Source organism: Rhinatrema bivittatum, chromosome 8 (assembly GCF_901001135.1).
Source record: "Rhinatrema bivittatum chromosome 8, aRhiBiv1.1, whole genome shotgun sequence".
Lineage (NCBI taxonomy): Eukaryota > Metazoa > Chordata > Amphibia > Gymnophiona > Rhinatrematidae > Rhinatrema > Rhinatrema bivittatum.
The window spans coordinates 30,679,851-30,697,499 of NC_042622.1; the positions used below are offsets into that span (position 1 = coordinate 30,679,851).

Sequence of the window (17,649 nt, forward strand, 5' to 3'; positions counted from 1 at the left end):
AAGTCTTGCGACAGCGGTTTAGCTATTTTCCTCTCATCCTGTATGAAAAATCGTTCCAGTTCTTGTCATTTATCTAAAATATATGAGAGAAAATGTGTTGGAGAATATAAATGTGAATTTCAGTAATTTTGATACATCTACCGTAGATAAATTTAAAATATCTTGAGGTGATTGGGTTGAGCCAGGAGAATGCAAGATTCCCATTTCAACATTTTTGTATGCACTAACATTTAAGGTTCAGAATACAATGTAATTATTTAGAGCAAAATCCTAATTTAGTTAAATTGCCATACAATTTATTTCAAGTGTCTGTACTTTTAATTGTTTTGGCACTGTGGAATCCTTTGATAGGTTAGCCCCCCAAAACCCCCAAAATGAATGTAGAACTAAGCAAACTGATTCATTTTTCACTTTAGTTTCAACTGCTGTCTCTCTGTTAATGCAGCCCAGAAGCTTTCTGTCATATCAGACTTTTGGACATAGTGGGGCGGATTTTCAGGGCCCTGCTCGCCGGTGAGCCTATTTTACATAGGCCTACCGGCGCGCGCAGAGCCCCGGGACTCGCGTAAGTCCCGGGGTTTTCGGAGGGGGGGCGTGTTGGGGGCGTGCCGGGGGCGGGACCGAGTGCAGCGGCGTTTTGGGGACGTGTCGGCAGCGTTTTGGGGGCGGGTACGGGGGCGTGGCTACGGCCCGGGGCGGTCCGGGGGCGTGGCCGCGCCCCTCCGTACCCGCCCCCAGGTCGCGTCCCGGCGCGCAAGAGGCCCGCTGGCGCGCGGGGATTTACGCCTCCCTCTGGGAGGCGTAAATCCCCCGACAAAGGTAAGGGGGGGGGGGTTTAGACAGGGCCGGGCGGGGAGGTTAGGTAGGGGAAGGGAGGGGAAGGTGAGGGGAGGGCAAAAGGAAGTTCCCTCCGAGGCCGCTCCGATTTCGGAGCGGCCTCGGAGGGAACGGGGGTAGGCTGCGTGGCTCGGCGCGCGCCGGCTATACAAAATCAATAGCCTTGCGTGCGCCGATCCAGGTTTTTAGCAGATACGCGCGGCTCCGCGCGTATCTACTAAAATCCAGCTTACTTTTGCTTGCGCCTGATGCACCAGCAAAAGTAGGCCAATTCGCGCTATTTGAAAATCTACCCCAGTGTGTAGGATTTTTTTTTATTTTTTTTTATAGTGATTATATAGCTGAAAGAGATCCCAGAAAAGTACAAAAATATCAGTTTCAGCAGCTTCCTGGAATTTGCAAGCAACGTTTATGGAATGAATGGCAGGTATGGTGCTATTCTGTCATCGGCCAGTTCTTAGAAAATTTTAAAGAAACTAGAACTTTCTCTCAAATGGAAAACTCATAAATGTCTCAGAAGTAATTGCTTTTTATGGTCTGTTGCAAATAGACAAGTTAACAGACTGAGGACAGTATTCAACAGGAATAAGCCGACTGCCTAAGGAGTTAGTGGACTAGATCCCTTGTTTGTTATTGAACATTACCCTGCCGCTCCACAGTTGAGTAGAGCTGATTAGATTTACTCAGTGACAATGTTTAGCCACTTTTAATGTAGGCCTTCCCGTGATGGGAGGAGGTTGGGGGAGCAAGCTACCTGCGCATAATCCGATTTTTGAGATTATACACAGGTAGTCCCTCCCCTCCCCCCTCCCGTGAACTTATAGCCACGCAGAGCGAAGACCTGCTGAGACCCTAAACTATGTCAAGTTTAAGAGGCCCCATCGCATTACCAAAAAGAAAGTGTAAAACTAGAAACTTAGGTCCTAAGCTGTAGCTTTGGTATTTTGTGTTTAACTCTGGCACTGGGAAGGAGCGGACTAGGTAGGTACTTTTTGTACTTGCACACCTCAAGCTAAAAAAAAAAAAAAAATTACACTGGTAACTCTTTGAAAACTAAAACAAGCTATGCAGCTACTTAATCACTAGGTACCTTGTGCAAAATCACCTCCAATACAGATTGGCTAGAACAGGACCAATCTCTGAATGATCCCAGAATTTTGTTTCCATGCTGAGTTAAAAAAAAAAAAAAAAAAAAAAAAAAAAAAGAAAAATAAGAGAGTGCTATACATATCAAATCTATAAGTGATTGATACAGACCTCCCAAAGAGCAGCATGTAGGGAGTACCTTTGACCAACGGAGGGTATGCGAGCCATCTCCTCCCACCAGTCTTCTGCATAAGAGTACATGGGTGGGTCCCAAGAGGGATCTGCTCGAGAACCGTTTAAAAACAGTGACACCCAATGAGACTCCTAATAAAATCAAGTAACTCCAAAATATTACTCAAAATCAAGGTACTACAAAAGATTTAATGGAACTAAATGTAAAAATGAAAATGCATAGATTTTCTGACACGATTGCTAGGGCTAGAAATCCGATTCATTTCAAAATGACGACGTTTTCTCTTTTACAAACTTGTGTCTTACTAGTTCAACCTCTGTTCTAACTGCAAGTGTTCATGACCCTTTTTTTTTTTTTCCCAAGGTTCTGATTAGGATGACCGTTTTTACCCCCAGGTGGACGTTGGCCATACTTTCATCAAATCTAGATTCAAAATTGCGCATAGACACATGATAGCACAAAAAGATCATTATGGCTTATCCAATCTGCCCATCCACACTGATTACTCAGCTTCACAATCCCTACCACTTCCTTAGAGAGATCCTCTGTGTTTATCCTATGCTTTCTTCAATTCATAAGAAAATAAGAAGTTGTCTTACTGGGTCAGATCGAGGGTCCATTAATCCCAGCATCCTGTTTCCAACAGTTGACCAATCCAGGTTACAAGTATCTGGCAAGGACCCAAACATTAAATAAATCCCATGCTTCTAATGCCTGCAATAGCAGTGGCAATTCCATAAGATGGTAACTTTCAAAGAGGCGCGCGGGCACACGTGACTGTTCGTCGGCCCGCATCCAGGAATGCGGCTTCTTTCTAACGTACGCGCCTATATGCGCACACGTTATAAAATAGCCCGGCCGCACGCAGAAGTGTGCCCAATTCTAAGCGGATGCTGAGCACCTGTGTTCGCGTAAAAGCCGCATCCACCATGTCGGTGGGGAAATTTTAAAAGGGACGTGCGCCGACGCCATCGCTAGTTTTCCCAGTTTGTTCCCGATTCGCCCAGTTAAGGAATAGATCTTCCAAACCCCCTTGGTTTAACAGCCTTCCCTCCCCTCCCCCCCCCCCCCCCCCCCCCCCCCCCCCCGTTAGCCCTGGCCCTTAAAACCCCCCACTGATCTGCCTAGATGGATGTTTTGTTTTATCACTTACACGTCATCCATAGCAGAAGTAAAGTTACGCAGCAGGGGACCCCGGTGCATGTCAGATCGCGTAAGTATTTACGTGCAAGTTTCAGGTTGAGATCCCGGAACATCCATGCCCCGTCCAGACCAGGCCCCTCCCCTTTTCAGAAGTTCTGATACGTGCGTGCAGCAGCGTTTACGCACGTATCCAGGTGGCTTTTAAAATCCGCTTGGTAAACGCTGGCCCAACATAGTCACACATCCCCTGATTGATGCACCAATTGGGCTTTTAAAATTCACTTTTACATCAATTTGATTAATAGCAGTTTATGGACTTCTCCAGGAACTTCTCCAAACCTTTCTTAAACCCAGTTGCACTAGCTGCCCCAACTACATCCTCCAGCAACAAATTTCAGAGCGTAAATGTGCGTTTGAAAATAATTTTCTGATTTGTCTTAAATGAGCTACTTGCTAACTTCAAGGAGTGCCCCTTAGTCCTTTTATTATCTGAGAGCGTAAATTACCAATTTACATTAACATGTTCAAGTCCTTTCATGATTTTGTAGATCTCTATCATATCCACCCTCAGCTGTCTCTGAACAGTCCTAACCTCTTTAGCCTTTCGTCATAGGGAAGCTGTTCTATCCCATTTTTCAATTTGGTCGCCATTATCTGTACTTTCTCCAGTGCAACTATATCTTTTTTGAGATGCAGTGTCCAGAATTGCACACAGTATTCAAGGTGTTGTCTAACCATTGAGCAATACAGAAGCATTATGACATTTTCCATTTTATTAACCGTTCCCTTCCTAATAATTCCTAACATTCTGTTTGCTTTTCTGACTGCTGCAGCACACTGAGCTGATGATTTCAAAGTATTATCCACTATGATGCCTGGATCTTTTTCCTGGGTGGTAGCTCCTAATATGGAACCTAACATCATATAAATACAGCATGGGTTATTTTTCCCTATATGCATCACCTTGCACTTGTCCACATTAAATTTCATCTGCCATTTGGATGCCCAATCTTCCAGTCTCACGAGGTCTTCCTGAAGTTTATCACAATCTGCTTGTGATTTAACTGCTCTAAACAGTTTTGTGTCCTCATTTCTACCAGCTCTATAGAAAGACTCCCAGAATGCTTTCAAAATGGAGTAAGGAAAAACACAGGACTGATTCAGCTGTTCCTGAGCCCGGTGGTCAGGCTCATCCTGGTCCATGGATTAATAACTACTAGAGGACTGTAACATGAATGAGTCATGACAGATGGTTTGCACTGATTAGAGGAAAGACCTAGATCTTTTTTACTAAGGTGTGAGGAGGAAAGTGAGCAGAGAGGGCAGCACAATGTTGCTGCCAACCTTCATATCAAAGTCAGAACTTTATAGTAGTTCACCACATGCTTGTCTGGGATAGGACCAGTCCCTGGTTTAAGTATAGGCAACATAGACAACTGCCTAGGGTGCCAAATTTTGAAGGCACCAAATATCCAGGCCAAAGCGGATGGAGCCTGTTCAGCTCACTTTAGGACCATGTGCCAGCAGAGCTTCAAAGGAGCACCACCATGGCACTTTGCCTATGGGCATCAAAATCTCAAATCCAAGTAAAGACCTGAGACAGTAAGGTCATTATCCTAAGAACATAAGAAGTTGCCATACTGAGTCAGACCAAGGGTCCATCAAGCCCAGCATCCTGTTTCCAACAGTGGCCAATCCAGGTTACAAGTACCCAAAGCATTAAATAGATCCCATGATACTAATGCCAGAAATAGCAGTGGTTATTCCCTAAGTCAACTTGATTAATAGCAGTTAATGGACTGACCTCTAAGAGAGACTTATCCAAACCTTTTTTAAACCCAGCCATACTAACTTCCCTAACCACATCCTCTGGCAACAAATTCCAGAGCTTAATTGTGCATTGAGTGAAAAATAATTTTCTCCGATTAATTTTAAATGTGCTACTTGCTAACTTCATGGAGTGCCCCCTAGTCCTTCTGTTATCCGAAAGAGTAAATAACGGATTCACATTTACTCATTCTAGACCTCTCATGATTTTATAGACCTCTATCATATCCTATCTCAGCTGTCTCTTCTTCAAGCTGAATAGCTCTAACCTCTTCAGCCTTTCCTCATTGGGAAGCCATTCCATCCCCTTTATCATTTTGGTCGCCCTTCTCTGTAACTTCTCTAGTGCAACTATATCTTTTTTGAGATGCAGCAAACAGAATTATACACAGTATTCAAGGTGCAGTCTCACCATGGAGTGATACAGAGGCATTAAGACATTTTCCATTTTATTCACCATTCCCTTCCTAATAATTCCTAATATTCTGTTTGCTTTTTTGACTGCTGCAGCACACTGAGCTATTTCAATGTGTTATCCACTAGTATGCCTAGATCTTTTTCCTGGGTTGTAGCTTCTAATATAGAACTTAATATCGTTATTTTTCCCAATATGCATAGCCTTGCACTTGTCCACATTACATTTCATCTGCCATTTGGATGCCCAATCTTCCTGCAATTTATCACAATCCACAAGTGATTTAACTACTCTGAATAATTTTGTATCATCTGCAGATTTGATAACCTCACTCATCGTATTCCTTTCCAGATGATTTATAAATATATTGAAAAGCATTGGGCCAAGTACAGATCCCTGAGGCACTTCGCTGTTTACCCTTTTCCACTGAGAACATTGACCATTTAATCCTTCTCTCTGTTTCCTGTCTTTTAACCAGTTTGTAAGCCATGAAAGGACATCGCCTCCTATCCCATGATTTTTTAGTTTTCTTAGAAGCCTCTCATGAGGGACTTTGTCAGTTGCCTTTGAAAATCTAAATATACGATATCTACCAGTTTACCTTTATCCACATGTTTATTAACCCCTTCAACAAAAATGAAGCAGATTTGTGAGGCAAGACTTCCCTTGGGTAAATCCATGTTGACTGTGTCCCATTAAACCATGTCTTTCTATATGCTCTACGATTTTGATCTTGAGAATAGTTTCCACTATTTTTCCCAGCACTGAAGTCAGGCTCACCGATCTATAGTTTCCCGGATTGCCCCTGGAGCCCTTTTTAAATATTGGGGTTACATTGGCCACCCTCCAGTCTTCAGGTGCAATGGATGGTTTTAATAATAGGTTACAAATTTTAATACTAATACCATGTGCCAAAGATGATTCTTTGTTCTCCATTTTATCTACCAATCTACTTTTAGCTGCTTTTTGAGGTGAGAAAAAAATAGCTACACAGAACGCATATACAAATGTCCAAGGGTACTTTGTACCTGCAGCCAGTTTTTCAAAACAAAAATGCATGCAAACTTTTGAAAATTGTGTAAAAAAAGTGCCCACGGGTTCTTTCCCAGTGCAAGCAGTTTGAAAATTGCTTGCAAACTAATCATGCTGAAAACAAACCTTCAGTTCATATTTTTAAAACATGTCACTTTAAAGGCATTGTGTTGCTATGTTTTACTACTTTTTACTGAAAAAAAAAATTATTTTGCAGAAATTTAAATATGACCGGTTTCTGAACCCAGATGGTACTAATAAAGAGGATTTTTACAAAGGAGGGAAAAAGCTTAAGAATTACAACATGCCTTGGGGAGCAGGAAACAATGTTTGTGTCGGAAAATATCATGCAATTAATAGTATCAAACAGTAAGTAAATTCATAGGGCCGGATTTAAGACAGATGTACACCCGATTTTATAACATGCGCGGAGCAGCCTCGGCGGGAACTTTCCTTCCGACCCCCCCCACCCCCCCAACCTTTATTTTCCAAGTTGCGCGATCTCCCGGCCTAGCGGTCCTGTGGAGGCCTTTGGCCATGCCCATTCCCCCGCCCCATTTTTCAAGCCCCGGGACATACGCGCATCGCCGGGCCTTTGCGCGCATCGCCGGGCCTATGTAAAATACGCGCGTAGGGCTTTTAAAATCTGCTCCATAGTGCTCTACTAATGTATTTGCATATTCTGGTTAGAAACTTTAGCATTCATGCTTATAATTTGAGTTTTAAATTTTGTTTTAGTAGGATTAGTCCCACTGACATTCCTTGTGACGCTGGGCAAATTACTTTTATCTCTTGTTGCCTCAGGTGCTTACTTGGGGGCCGATGCAATCCAGTGTGCTCAGCCGAGGACAGCCTTCTGAAAGGTGATTGGTCCTTTCACTTACATGTGGATGGACCAATCGGCAATAAGTGAAGGAGTGAATAAATTAATATTACGTGCCTGACGCTTTAATATTCATTTATACACTCCGGTGCTGGTAGGTTGGAGAATGGACGCTGAATGTATCGGCGTCCATTTTCCTAACCTGTGCATGTGCGCTGGTTAGGAAAACTGACGCTGATGAATTCATATTAATAAGTATGCGTGAGCCCTAATTTTAAATATTGCGTCGTGCCCCCAGGAGAGGTGCCTGGGGACGCGTTAGGAAAGCGGGCGCTGTGAACGCTCAACGCCCGCCTTCAGCACAACATTTTTGCATTGGCCCCTTAGATTGTAAGCAAATGTTGTGAGCCACCTTGAGCATTATTTGGAAAGGGGAGCCAAATGAAATATTTATTTTCTTCTTTTAAAATAAATAGACATTGCATTTTTGTACTAACTTTTTTTTTTTTTTTTTTTTTTTAAATCATTTCTAGGTTTGTGTTCATCTTTTTAGCCAGTTTTGATCTGGAATTAAAAGATCCAGAAGAGGAAATCCCAAATATTGACCCTAGCAGATACGGCTTTGGAATGGTACAGCCCGAAAGTGACGTCAAGATTCGTTTTAAAATGAAAAAGAGCGTTAAGTGGTAATGCCACGCCAATACACCCTAATGTTCACTGGTTGTCTTTGGTATCTATTCAGCTAATGCGTAGGATTTATGAAGAAATATATTTTTAATGTGGAAGTTTCTAATGGTCAATGAAATGGGAGGCCAAACAAGTTGGACATGATGCCTTTCTCTTGAACAAAATACGTTTGTCGCTCGTTGGTGGCAGTTCTGCTCCCTTCAAAAAAAATTGCACGGACCTGATGAAGGAAATGTAAACTCTCATGAAAGCAAATCTCACCTTTTTTTTTTTGTAATAAGCTGAAAAGAGTTATGCAGTGCATAACATAGGATATTTTTTTTTAGGATTCAGGTGATCCCAAGACTGGACCGATCTAAACCCAAACTCGGGATTCCCCCCCCTCAACTTTCAGCCGATAATCGCTGTAGCCAAAGTTTTTAAGCAAATCGGTTTATTGGGTTTGCTGCTGCAACACGCATATGGATGGACAGACAGAGACCGACTGTTGACAGTAGGAGCTTTGAACCGGCAAACCTGCCTAATGATGGCTTGAATCATCCCTAGAACGAACTTGCCTTCTGCATTTTTCTTCTGCTAGACCCTGGAGCCCACATCTGTAGAAGACTGGAAACTTAATACTCCACCTTAAACAGAAATACAAGTACAAGTATCTAAGGACAGATTTTTTTTTTTCTAGGAAAACATATTAAAAAGGCTGCCTAAAGTCCTCAATAAGAGATTGAAGGAAATCTCTCCAATTCTTTTGAACAGAACTTACAAAATTAGCTGTATTTTCTTGGTTGGTGTGGTGACTGTGAGCTTAAGCAGTCAGAAACCATGCAAGCTAGTGTCCAGAGATATTTTTTTTTCTTTTTAAATTGATAGGGGATGGATCAGGACAATACCATACAAGGCAATCTGAACTGTGAGTGAAATAACTAGGAAGACTGGAATATTTCTGGTCTTTAAAATGGGCTTTGTGCAGTATATACAATGGTGACACCTTATTTATTGCATTACCAGGAATGGATCATTATTTTCAATAACCTGCCATACTGCACTTTACAATTTAACTTGTGAGTTGTTGTTTTTTTCTTTTAAATCATGCTTTTCATTAAGTTACAAGGGAGGTGCTGAACTTTTGAAGATTTTTGAGCAATGGGTGACCCATTTCTGCAACAGAACTTTTAAAAAGGCTGAGAGAAGGTATTGTTTAAACATGGATTTGACTCAGCTCATTATCAGACAAAGGTTACTTAGTTTGGGTCATTATAAGGCAGGGGTGGGGAAGCTCGAGTCCTTGAGGGCGGTACACTGGTCGGGTTTTCAGAATATTCTTAATAAATATGCACACGAGAGCTTTGCCTACACACTGTCTCAATCCCATGCATGCGTATTAGGGATATCCTGAAAATCCGGCCGGTGTGCTGTCCTCGAGGACCGGAGGTTCCGCACCACTACAGTAAAACCAGTGTCATGGCCAGTGATATTCGCTCCCAGTGTGAACTCTGTCTACAGTATGACAACACTAAAATCCTGCCCAATAACACTGAAGGGCTCTGTTGCAAAGTAAATTAGTGCAGTAATTGCATTATGATTCATTATTTTAAAAAGAGCTGGGTTCGGTAATGATGCTATCCATCATGCTGGCATAGTGCCAGTCATGCTGGTTTAAGACTAGTAGGAAAATAGCATTTTTCCTCTAATTAGATAGGAAGCCTACAAAAACCATGCTAAGGTGGACTATTTTGTAAGGCAACCCTACAACTTGAAAATTTATTTTTTTAGAATTGACTATTTTAAAAACAATGCAACCAAAATTTGCCTTGATTGATGGCAGCAGGTTACAATTTTTAAACATTTTTTGTTAAATATCATTAAAATACCTGGGGTAATTTTACCATCCATTTACAATTTATTTTTATTTCCATTTTCTGCTTCTTGCTTTTCATAAACTTAAAGCAAATATGAAAACACTGGATAAGTTTTCATTTTATGTTGCAATGAACATAACTACAGTTTTAATGAGTTTTATAATGTTACAGTAACATAGATATATTATCACATGTACTTCTATTTAACAGTGCAAAGAAACATTGTCAACTTGTTCCAATGTGCAGTCTCTGACAATGCAGTTTAGCTTTTCTAAAATGCATAATATTAAAGCAAGCTTTCTCTTAACTTTCATGAATGCAAGATAATAAAATGATAACCATAAAATTGCATGTGCTTTTAAAATGCACCATATGCCTTGTACAAAAGTGAATAAGTGAGCTGCTGAAATTAAACACAGAATATTACTAATTGAAAAAAAAAATCCCCTTTTTCTTTGTTCTTTGTGAAACTCCTGATTCCTAATTGACTCCTATCTATAAGAAATTTTAATAGTCTTTGGACTCTGCCCCACACGTGTGGCATAGGTTTGTAGTTTACATGTATTGCTCTATTTAGCTTTAAAAACATTGGTACTGTTACATCCTCAAATCCCTAGAATTCTCATTTAAATAGGGATCAATTGAGAAATTCAAATTTATGAAAATGCATAGCAATCAGGCTAATGATTGTGCTGCTTTGTAAATACACCGTTCATGGTAACTCCTATGCAAACGCTTTTTAAATGGACCCCGTAGGTAGCTTTCTGTAGAGTTCATTCTTTTAACACACGAATGCTGACTTTTACAACAAATTATAGCTCTTGCATAGTTTAATGTAGAAGACTCAGTCTCATATTTCCTGTTAGCAGAAGCTTTGGGAGATACCCTCACAAGAACAGACTGCTTCATATTGACTTAGGCTTTTATGTCCTAGTCCTTGGAAATTTCTTAAGATACATTTGAAAGATGTTGGAGGAGCATCGCTACAGGAAGGCCGAGCATTTTTAAAGGCATAGTTCACACACGCCAAAAATGCATTTTGCAGGAAATTTTTTGAGGTTCAGCTCAATAGCCCACTCTGTATTCAATGAATTAATTTTCTTCTGGGAAGTGTTATAAACCTGATGCATACTCCATCTGACTTTGTCAGGAAATGCAGCCCTGGAGAATATCAAGATTACATCAGTAAAGTACAGCACTTTGGCCTTTTTTTTTTTTTTTTTTGTAAGCAAGACACGTCTGCTAACTGCTTTTCCGTGACACATCTAGCACAAGTCAGTAGTCTTCTGCCAAACATTGATTTTCATGTGAACTGCCATAACTAAAAAGCAAGAAATGGGACATCAAACCCTACTGTGAAAGCATTACATGTCAGCAGTGACATTTCTAAGAAGACACGTCTCCGGCTTTCATTCAAAGACCATAGACATCGGGGAAGGCAGCAGTAGGGTGTGCAGGCAAAAAACTGTTCGTTTCGTTTAAGGGTGGGTTCTTTAGTTTTTCAGCAAATTGTGTACAAATTTGGTAGTTGGGCACAACCCCTGATCTCCCCCCCCCCCCACCTCCCAAGATTGTGTAGCCGGGTCAAGGGCCACCAGGTGCCCCCCACTCCTTCCCCTAATGTGGCTGCCAACCCTCAAACAATTCACTGCAAGGGAATGATTGGGAACTTTTGGAGGAGTCTGTTTTGATTTCACTTGCAAGAAACTAAAATGAAAATTTGACTCATGCATCATATTTCATCCATTCAGGCTAAACAAATGCACCTCTCTAGGCAGCAGTAGTAATAAAATACTGTTCTTGTACTTTGTGTGCAATTTGGATTACAAATGGTCAGCAAATGCTTATTTATGATCTGAGTTTTGACTTGCAATGTAAACATCTTGTATGTATTACTTGATATGAATATTGCATATCTAATATTTATTTTACTCCAACCAGTTTTGAGAAAATGATTTTATATTAAAAAAAAAAATAAAGTATTTGAAGTCATTTGATCAGTTCTTAAACTCTGAAGATTAAATGTGATTGAATGCTTTACAGTACTAGAAAAGAAGCAATAATATATCAAACTTTCCTGGGGGATTCATCATTCCGCGATGATTAGAGCCACTGAAAAAGGTGGTGTTATTTCCGGGGCTACTGCCGGCGATTAATGTCTAAAACATTATCTCCCGCAGTGCTGCCGGGAAAAAAAAAATTCTTTTTTTTTTCTCTGCCTAAACCCCGCCTCCTTTCCTTAATTTAAATCTTACCACCACGATGCGGTAGTTTATCGCGGGTGATAACACCCTAACGCACGCGATAAGCCCACATTGCGTTTTGAGGGATGACCCAGTTTATTAGCAAGGTAGACTAGAGAAAAACTATTGCTATACCTGGGAGTGAGTAACAAGAAATCTTCTTTGGGATCTCTCTCAGGTACTTGAGCCCTGGACTGGCCATTGTTGGAGACAAGATGCTGGGCTCTATGGACCTTGGTCTGACCTAGAGCATGGCATTGCTTATGTTCTTAATGAAAAAACTGGATTAGTTGATGATTTTTATATTTATATAAAAAAAAAAAAAAGCTAAAGAATTGTAAACCTTATTAAAGTGATATCAGTGACAAATCAGGCATGCATTTTATTGTCCTTCAAATTGACCTCCCTCAGGGGCATTGCTAGCCATGGGCACACAGGGCTTATGGCCTGAATCTATTGGCCAGTGCCCCTAATACAAAACTGTCTCACTTCCTCTCTCACAGGAAGGGGAGGGGTGAGTGAGCAGATGCTGCAGTCAGCATGGCAGGAGCAGAGCTGATTTTCTGTTCTGCTGTGTCCTCTGCTCTCGTCTCATTCCTTCTTGCCCTGTCCCCTTATTTCAACAGGAGCGGAGGGGCTGGACTAGATAAAGCCACAGCTTGTGAAGCTAGAATTCACCTGAGGGCAGAGGAGGAAAAGAAAAATCTTAGAGAGCATAATCAGGGAGCTTCAAGTGATTGATGGGGAGATAGGTAAGGTAAAGAGGAGGTGAATGCTAGTGGTGTGAAGAAGTGGGTGATAGGAGAGAGAAACAAGGGATGAGGGGGAGCATGAGAAGGGGAGGTGAAAGGCAGTATCAGCTCCTCTCCCTGAAGATAGCACTGCAAACGGGGCACAACAGATGGCTAAGGTGTGCGAGAACTGGTGGTAATGGGGTGGAAGAGAACAGGAGAGGAAGATGTGTGAAAGAAAACCAGAGGTGGTCATGTAGGGAAGGAAAGTTAGTGATGGGGTGGTGCAAGGTGAGAGAGAGCCATAGCCAGATATTGGAAGGAGGAAGGGTTTAAGAGTGATGAGGGATCATGTATGATACTCAACCATAAGCAGATATTGGGTGGGAGGGGATAGGTGGGGAAGGGAGAAACTGGAGAGGATGGGAGAATGTGACAGGAAGTGTGTAAAATTAAATGATTGAGAGAGGGTAAGAAAACCAATGTGGGCGTGATGGGGAATGGTGTGAAAGGGTATTTGCTGTTGGCGGAGAATGGAGCTAGAGACCCAGGAGATTGACAGGGAGAGCAACCTAGTAAGGGGAGAGATGGAGGGGTGAGGGCAGAGTTGGGGAAACAATGTCGGGACAGGGAGAACTGAAGAGTGAGAGATGGAAGGAGAGGATAGAGAAAGTGAAACGATGTTGATGCAAGGTAGAGATTTAGAGAAGAAAGAAATTAATGAAAGTGATCTGGGGGAGAGGAGGAAATGAACAGAAAGAGAGGAAAAAAAGTTAAATGGAAAGGAAAGCCTGGAAAAGCAGCTAGGAAAAAGTATAAGCGATCAGCTAGAGTTAGTCCAGAAAAAGGCAACTTAAATGGTGTGGGGGACTGCACCAAAAGGCACATGAGATGAGGCTTCAGGATCTGAACCTGTGTACCCTAGAAGAAAAGAGAGGCAGGGGAATATGATACAGGCATTTAAATACCTGAAAGACAGTAATGCACAATTAATCTGTAAAACCCAGAGATCACAGTCTGAAGATACAGGAAATTATATTTTCGCAGAAAGGGTAGAGTATGCATGGAATTCCCTTCCAGAGGGAGGTAGTGAGGACAGAATGTAGCAAAATTCAAGAACGCGTGGGATAAACACAGAGAGGATCCCTTATTGCCAAGAGGATGGAAACAAAATAACGGGGTAATATGCATGAGTAGTAGATCCACCCAAAACCACATTGAAATAATTGTATTGTGATTCCAGGAAAGGCACGAGGTAAACCTGTATGGGGGGTGGTTATAACCCTAAACAGAAGGCATGGGGTGGAGGGGGGGGGGGGGGGAATAACACCTGTGCCTAGATGCTACTGGTAGAAAGATCTTCCAGGCAGTAATGTCACGATCCAGAATTGCAAGTCATCAGCTTCAGATGGTACAGTTTATGTATAATACTTCACAAAAGATACCTAGATGAACAGGATCAGATGAAGCTCACTTTGTTTCTCAGTGAAGGTGAAGAGCGTACCAAACATTTAACCAGATCAGTATACAGTTCCTTTCATACATAATTTAGATCTTCAGTAGTAACCATAGGAGATTCGCTTGGCTAAAAGCTTCAGGATTTAGGGAGGATATCCATGACAAACTAGCTGAGGTTCCTTGTTCTGGTATTAGCGTCCGTGGAGATAGTTAAAAAATAAAATAAAGCAGTTGATGTCATAAAGGATCATTGCAATGTTCTACAAACCTTAACAGCTATGACAGATCAGTCCACATAAAGGATATACCAATAACAACAATACTGGAAGCAGTAGTACTCTTCCCAAACATACTCTCATATATGCTCTCACAATCGTAATACAGTCTAAGCAGCAATTCCAGCAAAGCAGATCTTGAGTTACCGATAAGGCACCAAAGAATAGACAATCTCAGAAGTTGCTGCAAATGCCTAATCCTAGTTTTTGACTAGTTTCCTGTGTGGTGCTGTTGGGGGATTGGGGGGTAGGGCTCTAGTTTTTCCATTCCCAATGATCCCTCATTACTTGTAGCAGTTGGGTGCTCAAAATCATCAAGAATGGTTAGCGCCTGAATTTTTAGTTTCCTCCGCTTCTACTCATTCCATGTACTCATTATCCTTCGCTGAATCAGTTCATGATCTTTAGGGAAGAACTAGAAACTCTCTGGTAACATTGTGCAGTACAGCCTGTTTCACTATCAGAAGAAGAGCAGGGATTCTATGCCAGATATTTCCTCTTTCTGAAGACATCAGAGGCTCTTCATCCCTGTGTCACGGAGAGCGCTGTATGTATCCGGGTGGGGGCTTAGGGCTTGAAAAATTATAAAAGAAGGACTGTACTCTGTTGCTTTGTGTTGCTGATAATATACTACTACTCTGTATTGGTATATCCTTGAATAAAGACATTAAAAAAAAAAAAAAGAGAAATTCAGGATGAATTCTCTAGGCTCTGTCCTGCAGCTAGAGATTGGGTATTGGCTCTCAGCAAGTTACACTGAAAATGCCTGTGGTTCTCTAAGAACATAAGAAAATGCCATACTGGGTCAGACCAAGGGTCCATCAAGCCCAGCATTGTGTTTCCAACAGTGGCCAATCCAGGCCATAAGAACCTGGCAAGTACCCAAAAACTAAGTCTATTCCATGTTACCATTGCTAATGGCAGTGGCTATTCTCTAAGTGAACTTAATAGCAGGTAATGGACTTCTCCTCCAAGAACGTATCCAATCCTTTTTTAAACACAGCTATACTAACTGCACGAACCACATTCTCTGGCAACAAATTCCAGAGTTTAATTGTGCGTTGAGTAAAAAGAACTTTCTCTGATTAGTTTTAAATGTGCCCCATGCTAACTTCATGGAGTGCCCCCTAGTCTTTCTACTATCCGAAAGAGTAAATAACCGATTCACATCTACCCGTTCTAGACCTCTCATGATTTTAAACACCTCTATCATATCCCCCCTCAGTTGTCTCTTCTCCAAGCTGAAAAGTCCTAACCTCTTTAGTCTTTCCTCATAGGGGAGTTGTTCCATTCCCCTTATCATTTTGGTAGCCCTTCTCTGTACCTTCTCAATCGCAATTATATCTTTTTTGAGATGCGGCGACCAGAATTGTACACAGTATTCAAGGTGCGGTCTCACCATGGAGTGATACAGAGGCATTATGACATTTTCCATTTTATTCACCATTCCCTTTCTAATAATTCAACATTCTGTTTGCTTTTTTGACTGCCGCAGCACACTGAACCGACAATTTCAATGTGTTATCCACTATGACACCTAGATCTCTTTCTTGGGTTGTAGCACCTAATATGGAACCCAACATTGTGTAATTATAGCATGGGTTATTTTTCCCTATATGCATCACCTTGCACTTATCCACATTAAATTTCATCTGCCATTTGGATGCCCAATTTTCCAGTCTCACAAGGTCTTCCTGCAATTTATCACAATCTGCTTGTGATTTAACTACTCTGAACAATTTTGTGTCATCTGCAAATTTGATTATCTCACTCGTCTTATTTCTTTCCAGATCATTTATAAATATATTGAAAAGATCATTTATAAATATATTGAAAAGTAAGGGTCCCAATACCCTGAGGCACTCCACTGTCCACTCCCTTCCACTGAGAAAATTGTCCATTTAATCCTACTCTCTGTTTCCTGTCTTTTAGCCAGTTTGCAATCCATGAAAGGACATCGCCACCTATCCCATGACTTTTTACTTTTCCTAGAAGCCTCTCATGAGGAACTTTGTCAAACGCCTTCTGAAAATCCAAGTATACTATATCTACCGGTTCACCTTTATCCACATGTTTATTAACTCCTTCAAAAAAGTGAAACAGATTTGTGAGGCAAGACTTGCCCTGGGTAAAGCCATGCTGACTTTGTTCCATTAAACCATGTCTTTCTATATGTTCTGTGATTTTGATGTTTAGAACACTTTCCACTATTTGTCCTGGCACTGAAGTCAGGCTAACCGGTCTGTAGTTTCCCGGATCGCCCCTGGAGCCCTTTTTAAATATTGGGGTTACATTTGCTATCCTCCAGTCTTCAGGTACAATGGATGATTTTAATGATAAGTTACAAATTTTTACTAATAGGTCTGAAATTTCATTTTTTAGTTCCTTCAGAACTCTGGGGTGTATACCATCTATTCCGGGTGATTTACTACTCTTCTAGAAGATTAAGTGCCTAGCAGTTGTGGTCTTTCCGCACTTGGATGACTAGCTAATATCGAGCACTTCAACTGCAACAGGTTTTTTTTGTCTTAAAACATTACTATCCCTAGCGTTCATCATGAATTTTAAGAAGCCTCAATAGATTAGGACATCAACTCCAATTCATAGTAGCCTGTTTGAATACCAAGCAGGAAAAAGCCTTTCTTCCAAAGCAGAGAATAAACCCCTTGATAAAAATGGTTTGAAAAATATCCAGTCAGCAATCAATCAACATCAGATCTTTCATGAGAATATCGGGCCACATCGCAGCTACAGTGCATGTCACTTCTCGTGCATGTTTAAACATGAGACAGGCTCTGTGACACCTCAAATGTCATCGGAAAAAGCAATCAACATCCCATATTGCAATGGATATTTATCTCCAAATGTCTCCTTCACTCACTGCACTGATGGACACAGCCATTGAACCTTCTTTGCAATAGTCCTTTCATCCCCTGCAAGTACAACAGATACTACAGATGCATCTTCTCATGGTTGGGGAGCCCATCTCAATACATTTGGTTCCTAAGGAACATGGAGGTATTGAGGAGCCAAATTCCCTATC

The 17,649-nt window shown here is 41.4% G+C and overlaps 1 protein-coding gene across 2 annotated transcripts in view; it reads left to right on the forward strand.

The window, feature by feature from the left end:
- Positions 1–12,000, forward strand: part of PTGIS (prostaglandin I2 synthase) — a 76,261-nt gene extending 64,261 nt beyond the window's left edge. Inside the window, exons 10-11 of one of the 2 annotated variants that reach the window (XM_029612723.1) lie at positions 6,751–6,902; positions 7,890–12,000. In XM_029612723.1, coding sequence (XP_029468583.1) covers positions 6,751–6,902; positions 7,890–8,046 — 309 coding nt within the window. In that variant the 3' untranslated portion in view covers positions 8,047–12,000. The remainder of the gene's footprint in view (positions 1–6,750; positions 6,903–7,889) is intronic. The other variant, XM_029612721.1, reaches the window with a different exon arrangement.
- The last annotated feature ends 5,649 nt before the right edge of the window (positions 12,001–17,649 follow it).